The 11,660-nt window shown below is 48.8% G+C and overlaps 1 protein-coding gene across 6 annotated transcripts in view; it reads left to right on the top strand.

Moving 5' to 3' along the window:
* The window catches only part of IP6K1 (inositol hexakisphosphate kinase 1), a 39,055-nt gene extending 27,401 nt beyond the window's left edge, over positions 1-11,654 (top strand). For 5 of the 6 annotated variants that reach the window (XM_009645857.2, XM_035901607.1, XM_035901597.1 and 2 more), the window contains 5 exons: positions 2,700-3,047; positions 5,403-5,613; positions 6,224-6,408; positions 8,548-8,723; positions 9,562-11,654. In XM_009645857.2, the coding sequence (XP_009644152.1) occupies positions 2,825-3,047; positions 5,403-5,613; positions 6,224-6,408; positions 8,548-8,723; positions 9,562-10,071 (1,305 nt within the window). In that variant the 5' untranslated portion in view covers positions 2,700-2,824 and the 3' untranslated portion in view covers positions 10,072-11,654. The remainder of the gene's footprint in view (positions 1-2,699; positions 3,048-5,402; positions 5,614-6,223; positions 6,409-8,547; positions 8,724-9,561) is intronic. The other variant, XM_009645865.2, reaches the window with a different exon arrangement.
* The last annotated feature ends 6 nt before the right edge of the window (positions 11,655-11,660 follow it).

Genomic DNA, 11,660 nt, shown 5'->3' with positions numbered 1-11,660 from the left:
GGGTTTTTTTTGGGGGGGGGGGGGAGGAGGGGTGTTGTGTGGGGTTTTTTTTGTGTTTTGTTGTTGTTGGTTTTTTTTGGTTTTTTTTTTTTTTTTTTTGGTTTTTTTTTTTTTTCTGTGGCTGTCACTCCCTTCTGGGTGTGCCTGCACATCTGAAACTTATGTTGGGTTTTCTTGGGGGTGGTGGGGCACTTGGCAGGGAGCCTGGGGCAATTCTCAGTGGCTACAGCCTGTTTTCACTGACACTTTCCGAGGGGCCCTTGGACGACTACAGTCATTTCACAGGTATCTCTAGGCCTTGCAGTGGGGAAGGCTTGAGGGACTCTGCAGAGCAGGTGGCTGCTGTCTTCAGAACAATTCAGGTGGCATATGCTTTGCTGCTGCTTACCTTTAGGAAAGAAGGCCGCTGAAAGTAGGCAAAGGCTTCAAGTCTCTTGCTCTGATGGCCAAAATCTGCCTGTAGCCCATGGGTGAGGCACTCCTAACTGTGAGAACAGTCTATGGGCCTTTGGGGGTGTGTGTGTCTGCCTTGGGTGTTTGTGATCTCCATCTAAAGTTAGTAAAGGTGTCTGAGGTTGATGAGTCTGCTTAGATAATCCCCCTTCTGTAAAGTATGGATAATAAATAGTACTTCCTTCCATCGCTGGCAAAACTGAGACCCTGAGACATTTTGTGATTGGCTTTCAGTGAAAGCTGGGACTAGCACCAGACCTGAGCATTGTATGCATGTCTCCTGAGTATAGCCACTACTGTTACCACACCGATGAATCTCTTATTTCTCTTGTCCTGTGAAGTTTAAACTACAGGAAGGTGTGAAGTTAAGCTTGTCCCCTGTATTGTTTGCAATAACTGAAAACTCTGCCATAGTCATTGGCAAAACAAAAGAAACCAAATCCAAGACAAAGCTGTGTCAGCAAGAGGAGATTTAAGTCTGTAAAGCATTTGTTTGAAATCTGTGAAGTGCTGGTCTGTTGTGGATGCTGGCACCTTGCTTGTTCTCGGATATTAACTACCATTAAACCAAACTAAAATATACATGATGTAAGCAAGCTTCTGCTGCTGAAATTTCTTCTTGTTGATAAAGCAAATAAGAGGGAGGAGAGAAATCCACAGCATATTTTTGTCTCCTAAACTCCCTCAGAGCCTGAGACTTTGAAGGATACCTTGAAGAGACTTTGGTATGAGCTGCTACAGAGAAGGACCATCTGTGGTGTTGTGGTTTTGTTTTGGGTTTTTTTTTCCCCTCTTATTCCCCGCCCCCACCTTAAAAGCCAGCTAAATATTCACATTATTCCCCTTACACTGAATGTGATTGTGTGGTCATGTAACCACAAAAGGAAATGTTTTCCATCGGATCAGCGAGATGATTCAACTCAAATGTACGTACACTCATACTATCACAAAATCCAGTGCGAGGGACCAAGCAGGAACGTGCAGACAGGGAGAGAGAGGCGTTGCCCTGTTACAGGGAGCTTTTGAGTTAGACTGGGTTAAACATGTTACAAAGTATCTCACCCCTCTTCTTGAATCTCTTGAGCTGCATCTCTTACATGATTGAATTGAAGGGGAGGGACAAGAGCCCATCTTCATCCAGAACTTCCCCCAGCCTGGCAGTGTTCTGTAGCTGTGGAGACATCCCGTGGCCAGATGAGGAACAGCCTGAACCACCGTGTCCCTTGTTCAGGCCTCCAAGATCCCTTAGTTCTTAAATTATTGCCCTCGGCTGTGACTGTGCTAAGAAACTGGAAATTTGATGAATTCAGAAACCATAGTCTCCATATGGTTCTTGTACGAAAGACTTTAGATAACTCATTGTTGTGAGGAAATCCTGTGGCGTTTTCCCCAGCAGCCTCAAGAGCAGCTATGATCTAAGGTGGAAAGGGCAAATCATCTGGAGAGAAATTTGGATGGCTTTACTTTTCCATCATCCTGTGGCTGTGCCAGGCACTCTGCAAATACTAAAAGAGCAACTGTCTTTTCCAGAGCACTTCTAACCTCATTTGGATTTAGCGATCTCTTGCAGGGACCTGTTGTGCTTGTGGGTGCTACAGAAGCATCAGGAAATAGTTGTGGTCCTGAAGGGCTTAGAGTAGTAAAGGAATCCATTCACTTACAGCATATTCATGGTGAAAGAATGACTGTCTTATTCTGAGGGTCTTTCATATCATAGCTTGAAGAGAAGCGAGTCAGTAAAGGAGGACTCAGTGTTAGAGTAGGAGGTGAACAGGAATTATTTAGTTGTTTAGATGTTAAAAATGCAGAGGCAGAAGAGGTAGAATTCAGACTCCTGAAATGTTTGTTCTGCCTTTGCCAGTTACTGTTACTGATAGGCAGGTGTGGGCTTGGTTTTAATTGTGCTGTAGCTCACGGTTTGTGCTCTGTTATCACGTTGCCTTACTGATGAAATGAACTAAAGGAAGGAAATAGTATTTTCTAAAGATGGGAGGCTCAAAATAGTCCTATTTCCTCCTTTCCCTGCCTCCTGTCAACCTTACTGGAGAAGCTCTAGATGAGACTGCCTCCAAATTAGTGTGTAGGATTAAAGAGCTGGTGATGAACATGCTGAAACAAGTGGGATGTAAACACAGAACAGAACAGGAGTAGTTATGGGTATAAATAAATGTCAAAAACTTTTCTGAGCCAACAGGGAGTGAACGCAAGTGGTCCTCTGTTCACAGGAATCTCCTTTGCTCTTTCAGATCATTGTAAGGAAGCAAATTGCCAGGATTTCCCCCCCTGTGGCTGCCTGACCGCTGCTGAGCTACTCCTCCCCAGCCCATGTGGCTCTCCCCATGCTCCAAGAGTGCAACTGGTGCCCAACGCAATGTGTGTTTGTCAAACCATGGAAGTGGGCAAGTATGGCAAGAATGCCACTCGATCCGGAGACCGGGGGGTCCTGCTGGAGCCTTTTATTCACCAGGTGGGCGGCCACAGCAGCATGATGCGCTACGACGACCATACTGTCTGCAAGCCCCTCATTACCAGAGAACAGCGCTTCTATGAATCTCTGCCTCCGGAAATGAAGGAGTTCACACCTGAGTACAAAGGTGAGGCCTGTTGTCATTCCAGAATGCAGTACATACTTTGAGAACCTGCCCTCTCATTTTCCTGGAGCTACTGATCTCTTGCTGTCTTTTGGTGTCATTTTATTTGTTGGTTTTAATTCTCTTCTGCAGGCTAGCAATTTGATAGGAGCACTCAGAAAGAAGGAAGTCTTTTCTTGTAGGCATGCAGAATTAATGTGCTTCTCTTTCTAGACACAGAATGTGCAGTGTGACAGTTGTAGTCTGAAGCTTGAGGTTATGGATGTGTAACTGAAGTAATTTTACTACCAAGTTACTGATAATTACAGCCTTGACCTTGAGCAGATGAAATTAGATCATATACTGAGCATTTGCACATTCCAGTCCTGTAATTTATTGCTTCCTCATACCACCTCTTTTATGGACCCATATCAGAAAGCTGCTGAAGCAGGAAGCATTTCTTTCCCAGCGCTGAGGTGAAGCCTTGTCCCCAGCCGCTGTGAAGGAATGGAATTTTCCAATGTCTGTATTGTTGCAGGAGGTTGGCAGCTCATCTGTATCTTTCAGAAGCTTGATATGCTTTCGGTCGTATGTGTTTGTATTCGGGATGGTGACACTGGCAGGTAGCCTTCTGGGGGGACTCAGTGTTCCTATTGCCTCTGCTTCTTTGTCACTGCGTGGCATTGGGAGGATGGTGCTTCACAGGCAGCTGGGACCACCGTCTGTTCAGGGTCTTGACATTTGATCTGGTTGCAGCCTGAATGCTTCGAAGCAGTGTCAGTTTACCTACCGGCATCTGTATGCAGATCGTGAGTGAAAGATAGTCTCCAACAGATGGGTCCTCTTGTACCCTCAAGCCACTCTGGGGCCCTACGGTGCTCTAGTGACCCGTCAGAAATCCCAGCTGAAGCCTGTGTAGTTACTAGAATTGATACAATGTCAGGCTTTCCTTGGGAGATGTGTTTAAAACTGATGAAGCTGATAGTCCAGATGGAGGCCTGTCTTCCTGAAGTCAGATACTTCCTGGTAGCCTAAACGCATAGGACATGCACCTCCATCCCAGTGTGGGATTTTGTCTGAGAGTCCTGTGCAGTTTCCCTAGAGTGCCAGAAATTGTTCCTACTGATCTGGGGGAGAGGAATATTGGGGATGATATTCTCTGTCAGAGCACTCAGATGTTACTGTAAGATCGCTCTTTCACAGAGATATCTTGAGGAGCGGGTCCAGGCAGCCAGAGCACTTGGAGTGCATTTATGTAGTGACATGCCAGAGTCCCAAACTGCTCTGAAGTTGTGTTGAGCCTTGAACCTTGTTAGCATTGTCACGTGCAGATAAGGAAAAAGGGAGGACAGCAACATGATGGCCTGCATCAGCTGAGCAGTGTGAGGTTTCCTCATGTTTGTGATGAATCATTTGATTTGGTGCATCTAGCATCTGATGTTCCTGGCAGCTATTCAATACTGGTGACAAGCTGATGAAAGATTTTTGTCGTTGCAAGTTAGGAGATGGGCTGATAGCCTCATTTGCAGGGCTGGGGGAGTCACAGAGATGATGTCGTCAGCCCTAACTGGAAGTGTCAGCCGTCCTGTTCTGTGGCTGGCTGGCTAGACATATTCAGAGTCTGTGCTGTGAAAGATCTGTACCTTCCCTTAGACTATGGTGCTTTCCAGGAGCCTTCAGAAGGTAAAACAGGACAGGACACAAATGGTCCTGCTTGCCTGCACCTGGCTGAGGTAGCTTTACTTCCAGGACCCCCTGTTTTTCTTGCTAGGAAGCCCTGGGACCTTGCAGATCCCTTTTCTGTGAGACTGGCTGATTTTTGATGAGTGGCAGGTGTCACCTCACCCACAGAGCTCTCTACTCCAGAGCTCAGATGCTGGAGAGCTCCTTTAGCAGAGAAAGCACGCTCCTCCTTGGCCAGAGATGTCCTTGTCAACAGCAAGAATGCTTCTGCAGGACATAGATACTTACCCAGATAGATATTTTGTATGCTTTGCTCCCCTCAGCATCTTGGTAGACCGTGCTTGACTCTTTCCAGTTTGATGACATGTGCTGCAAGACTGAATGGAAGGAAATAATCACACCCCTCAGCCTACCAGTTGTGCTTTTGTCCTTAATTTCCTGTGGGCGACAGCTTCCCCTGCTGCTGCTTACTGTTTGCTCAGGTAGCAACACAGGGCACGCTTTGGGGGATTTCTCCTCTGTGTTGTGCTAAAAACATTTGGGTTCTTGTAGTCTTAAAGCTCCTTTCATTGCTCTGGATTTGCTTTGCTGCTCTGTGAGCTATGTTTTCCTCTCTCCTGTGGAACATTTGGGTGCTAGTGGTTGTGTATTCCCTCCCCTGGGAAACAGAACTGACATGTTGCTTCTCTCTGGCAGGTGTCGTATCTGTCTGTTTTGAGGGAGACAGTGATGGCTACATTAACCTGGTGGCCTATCCCTATGTGGAGAACGAGGCTCTGGAGCAAGATGATATGCCAGAGAGGGACCAGCCGCGACGCAAGCACTCGCGTCGGAGCCTTCACAGATCAAGCAGTGGCACTGAGCACAAGGAGGAAAAACCTGGCCTGGCCAGTGACAGTACTGAAAGGTAAAAACTCTCAGGGCCTGGTGGCAATGTGATGAGCAGAAAATCTTCCTTCCCCTTTCAGCTCTGGTGCTCCTTTTTGAGAGCATTTTGCGCTTGCATACAGTCTATAGGCTGTCTTGCACTTGCTGGCCCAGCACACTGCAGCGCTGCAGACTGCATCAGGAGTTTTGCTGGATTCTGGATGAACTCATCCACATGAAGTGCTTCTGACACAGGATAACTCTGGGCACTTTGTTGGATGTGGAACCAAAGCGTGTGGAGCAGATTCAAGCACTTCAGTCCACCTGGTTATTAACCCAGAGGTTTCTTCAAGAGTATTTTGAAGTCTCTGCCTCCTTGCACCAGCTGGAGTTCCCTGAGAAACAAATGTTCTGCTTACTCTTATCAATTACAGTACAACCTAGCAGAGATGTTAGACCAGGTCCTTGAGCATGGGTCCCCAGCCCAGGGTATTAGTGAGGATTTGCTGTTCAGAAAGTTTGTATCGGGTGAAGTGTGCAGCGGGAGAAGGAACAGGAGATAGTTGTGTGCAAGGGGAGGGTATGACAATCGTAAGTATCTGAAGAATGCATGGATTCTAACAGGCAAGTTTGTTCTGTCTTTATTCCAGCAGCATCCAGGAAACGAAGAGTCCCAGGGTGGACTTGCACATCCATTCAGATGTTCCATTTCAGATGTTGGATGGGAACAGTGGTCTGAGCGCTGAAAAGATCAGCTATAACCCCTGGAGCCTGCGCTGTCATAAGCAGCAGCTGAGCCGCATGCGGTCAGAGTCCAAGGACCGAAAACTCTACAGTATCCTTTAGCAAGCAGAACTGAGTGTGTTCGGTTGCTGCTGCTGCTGCTCCAGCCGACATGTTTGTGCCTGAGGCAGCTTATTTCCTTTGGCTTTCCCCTTGTTCACGCAAGCAGAGCTGTATTATGTGTTTCTTTTTACTATTCTTTCCTGCTTCCCACACAGTGACTCTAATGTCTGACACTGATGCTCAGAGAAGCCATGTTTCTGGCTAGATTCCATGTTTTCTTTCTTTTCTGGTCCTTCTCTTCATTGGCTTGTGTATATAGTAAAACTGTAGTTTTTCATGTCAGACTGCCTGGCAGCAGGCGCAGGTCTACCTTGTGCAGTAATCCCCTGGAAGGGAGCTGTGCTCGTCCTTGTCACCTTTCTTGAGTTTCTTCCAGATCTACTGTATCCTTCTTGAGACCATGGCCAGGAGTGTACACAACATGGAAGATGCAGGTGAACCAGAGATTTCCACCGGTGTTTAATGCTGTTGTCTCTCCTCTCTGCTGTTTTGTTACCCCAAGATCCCCCTCCTGGCTTGGTAATAGCTGTCTCCAAACCCACTGCTTTATGCATTAAAAATCTTGCATGTTAACTCTAGAGAATTTTGCCTGCCCATTTAATGGCCAAGTCAGTCTCGTATAAGATCCTTGTGGAGTTTTTCACAACTTTTCCTCATGTTTGCAACCTTGAGTAACTTGGTGCTAGAAGCAAATTTGTCATCTTGCTGTTCACTCACTTTTCTGGTTCGCTCATTGAATGGCATGGACCTCCACACAAAGACCCCGCTGGTAGCTCTGGCTGTAGGACCAGTCAGGCTAGTTTGTAGTTCCCCAGATCTCTGCAGATGGGTCGTATGGTAGCCCCCCTTCAGTCTCCTGGCACTAAGGAAGTGTTAAATGAGTTACTCCTCTCTTACTTTCTGTTCAATGTGCAATCTCTTCTCTTGGCATTTCAGTTTGAGAATTCTCTGAACTCGGAAAGAGAGTTCTGGCTTGGGAATCTCTAAGCTCTTCCCCAGTAAACAAAGAAGCAAAATATCAATCTTATTTCGCTTTTTAGGGCGTCTCTTCACACTCCACCCCCTCACCCTCTGTTATTTTCTGTGCCTTCTCAAATGGCCCCTCATGCTTTTGTCTTAAACTTGCCAGCTTGTGGGGGTTTTTTGTTTCACCTTGCGTAGAAACAACTTTACTTTTAATAGCTGTATTCTTCACCATTTTTGCTGTGTGGGTTTCCTTTTCCTATTCTCAAACGTGTGCTTTGAGCCTCCAGCTTTTATTTTTAAATAGCCTGCATCACTTGCAGAAAAGTAATTCTTTTTGGCTGTCCTATTGTTTTTAATCACACTTCCTTATTTTTATGAAGTTCCTCTTTCAGAATCAAACACAGTTCATGATAGATTTTTCTAAATGTTAAACTTCCTTGCAGGTTTAATCTAGCTGTGTGCTGGTTGCCATTTCAGTGTAACGCATTGAACTGTGCCCTGCAGGGCTGCTTGGGGCAAACATCAGGATTATTATTTCCCCCTTTGGGACAAGCTGCTGCACCGATTGTCTTGGGTTTGTTCTCAGCACTGTGCCCTAGTGGAGGGTTTCCCGGTTGTGCGCGTGGGCGGGTAATTGAAGGCTCCCCTTACTGCTCTGTTTCCTGCCTTTGTAGCCTCTCTGGTTTCCACTGGTATGTCGGGTTGTGTTGCTGTTCTGGGCAGGCCAAATACTCAAGCCTTGAGTTTGCAGTCCGTGGGGATTGTATTTTGTCCATATGGTTAAATTGCTGATTTGATTAAGTTTTAAGCTTTCCCTTAACATATCAGCAATTCTTGCTGGCAGATCCGGTCTTTCCTGACACTAGTGTTCTGCTCTTCGGTTCTCCCTGCTGAGCTTCCACTACGCCTGCATGTCATCTCCTTGCTTTACTGTTGGCCGTTCCTCTTTCCAGGCTGATTTCTCTTACCAAGTATGAAAGCTTGGGTGCTGCTGTTTGGGTTTTGTACTTTTCTTCACCTCCCCAAAGTTTGTTCTGTCTGTTCTTTGGGTTACTATTTGTTTGTGGCCCAACCCTATCTCACGCTGGCCCAAGTCCCTGTCTGTGGTGGCCCCGGGGACTGGTGTCTCTGACAGGTGAGGTCTCCTTGACATGTCTCCCAGAGTTCCTTTTGCTGGAGAATGTGGTGCATCACTTCAAGCTTCCCTGTGTACTTGATCTGAAGATGGGGACCAGGCAGCATGGAGATGACGCATCTGAGGAGAAGGCTGCTCGGCAGATGAAGAAGTGCGAACAGAGCACTTCCGCCACCTTGGGCGTGCGCGTGTGTGGGATGCAGGTAGGGATCCCCAGGGCTGTGGCTGCTGCATGTTCCCTTTCGCAGCCCTATTAGACCTCCTAGTTAGCATTTTCTGCTGAGCCCTGAGTTGCAGAGTCTTCCACTTCAGTCAGTACACCAGCGTTCACGGTATGTGCTTTTTGTCTTCATATCTAAGCCTAGAACAAAGAAACCTGCTTCTTCTGAAATGGCCCGCTTCATCCACAGCGGTTTTGGTCACAAGCAATGAGGGGATTTGCTAGTAAAATTATTTTTGTGGCTTAGTGTTCAGCGAGACTCACGGTGCCTGGGGAGGGAGGGGTCCCTCTGTCCCAAGCATCAGCTGACATCTGCTTCCATTGGGAGTTAGGCGGTTGCTTTCCTCTTGTGGCTGGCCCTGCACCCAGGGATTTGCTGCTGGTGCTGTTGTACAATAGCTGTTCCTTTCCCCACCCACAGAAGGACCTTGTAATCCAGATCTCTGCCCACAGACACTGAAAAAAATGAGGGCCCCTCCTTAATCACATGCCACGTACTAATGGCAACATGTGCTGGCAGCTCCAGCACAGACGGAGGATTGTCCAAGCTGCTGTAAGACTTGGCTGGCTTTTTAAGCTTTGGGGTCTGTTGTGTCATGCTGCTTGGGGATGCTCAGGCTGAAGAGCCACCCTTTGGGTGTCCTGGGAGAGAACAAGTGCCTGGACACCCTGACTGTGCTCAAGGGGTGCTATTTTGGGATTTGGGGAACAGGCACAGCTGTTTCCTGCTCCCTCTTGGGCGTGATGGGGACAGGGTGAGTTCTGTGTGTGGCCTTAACCTTGTGGCTCCTGCTTGATGCGAGTTTCCTTTGGCGTTCTAGGTCTATCAGCTGGACACAGGGCATTACTTATGCAGGAATAAATACTATGGACGTGGTCTTTCCATCGAGGGCTTCCGCAACGCCCTCTACCAGTATCTCCACAACGGCATTGAGCTGCGCAAGGACCTCTTTGAGCCTGTCCTCACCAAACTGCGAAGCCTGAAGGCAGTTTTGGAGAGACAGGCCTCCTACCGCTTCTACTCCAGCTCCCTTCTCATCATTTATGATGGGAAGGACAGCAGGGCAGGGATGTTTGTGGAGCGCCGGGCGGAGATGCGCCTGAAGCGGATGGACAGCTCTCTCCCGGAGAGCCTTCAGGATGGTGGCAGCACAGAGCCCGGCTCCTCAGCCCAGCCCAAGGTGGACGTGCGTATGATTGACTTTGCACACAGCACGTTCAAAGGCTTTCGTGATGACCCAACTGTGCATGATGGACCTGACATGGGTTATGTATTTGGGCTGGAGAGCCTCATCAACATCATGGAACAGATGCGTGAGGAAAACCAGTAGTCCCAGGCTATGGCCTCTTATTCTTGTCCTGGTGGCAGGAGCAGACATGACCACCTACTACCACAGGAAAAAGCAGACAACTTTGGTTTTAAACAATTGTATTGCTCCATTGTTTTTAAATGTACTTGGATAGAAAAGCTGAGGGGAGGCAGGATGGAAGAGCTGCTTGTGCCGCCCAGATGGTTCTGACCACACTAGCTCTGCCTTCTGGAGGAGGCTCTGTAGATGCCTGCTGGGTGTTGGGTGTCCCGGTTCTTTGCTTGTAGTGTTCTGGAGGGAGAACCTGGACATAGGGAAGAGAAAGGAGGAGGCTGTGGGGCTCTTTAGGGGGCTGGAGCTGTGGCCTGAGGAGCTTCCTGCCTTGGAAGCCCTCGGGAGAGCCTTCCCTTTGAAATTTTCCTGCATTTGGAAAGGGCACTTGACTAACCGTTGGCAGGGTCTGTGGGGCTGAGGGCGAGTGGCACAGGTGCTGCTCCCTGCCTTCGGTGGCGCTAGCTCTGCCCTGGGTTTTGCCAATGGGGCTTTGCTTTTGATGCTGCCTTTTTTTTCCTGATGTTTGGGCACTGTGAGTAACCAACCCAAACAGGGAAATAAAATGACCAAATGCAACCCCTGGCAGAGCTGTGGCCAGGAGTGAATGCCATGCACCGGGAGCTGTGCTCGAGCCTGGGGCCTGCTTGTTCCCCAGCGGGGGGCACAGGCATGCCCCTCTGTAAAGGCACGGTGCAGGGCTCTGTGCAGTAACCCTGCCTTGGACCACTGACCAAGCAAGAACTCAGCTTGTGGGCTAGCAATAGTATCTGTAGCAGTTAATGCAACCCCAGCGGGGCGTTTCGGACCATTTCAACCCTTCCCCTCGCACGCGAGTATCTTCCCTCCCAGGGCTGGGCCCCCCTGAGGCTGCCCTCTGCCCCCCAGCCCCTGCTCCTTGGCCTGGGGATGGTGGCAGGGGATGCCAAGGGTTAGGGGGTCTCAAGGGGGGACCTGGCTGAGCAGCAAGTGCCATTGCCTCTTCAGCTTTGCTTCATGCAGTTGGCCTGATGATCAAACAGCCAGCTGGGATGGGCTCCCCTGCCTGGGCTCTTTCGTAGAGCTGGTGCTTTACCCATGGCTTCCCTTGATGAGGGCATTAACATTTGATACCATGGCCTGGTGGTACCAGACCATATCTTGCTCTGCATCACCCCCTCTTGCCTTTCTGGGCTGGGATGCACCGTTGCTCCTTCCCAGCACCCCTGACCTGTTCCATGGTGTTTACCCTTACCCTGACCACCTGAGAAGCTGCCAGGCTGGGGTTGGGGGGTTTATTTTTTATTTTTTTTTTTCACTTCAGGAAAGCTTGTTTGGGGAATACTCGCATGTCGCATGTGTGCCTGCTCTGCCTGTGCGGGGTTTGTGGGGAAAGTGCTGGTGTGGGGCTAGGGGGCAGGGGCTGCCCGTGTCTGTCCTAAATCGCACCTCTGCCTCCCCAAAAGCTGCCCCCCTCCAGCTCTCCGGATGAGAACCCTTCCATCGTGGTCTTCACTGCCCTGGGTTATGAGGCCATGGCTTCTGCGGGCTGGGCTCGGGGGTGTTAGGGAATGGGTCTG

This window comes from Egretta garzetta, unplaced genomic scaffold, assembly GCF_000687185.1.
Source record: "Egretta garzetta isolate BGI_Z169 unplaced genomic scaffold, ASM68718v1 scaffold1141, whole genome shotgun sequence".
NCBI classification, from domain to species: Eukaryota; Metazoa; Chordata; class Aves; order Pelecaniformes; family Ardeidae; genus Egretta; species Egretta garzetta.
This window is presented reverse-complemented; position numbering and strand designations above follow the sequence as displayed.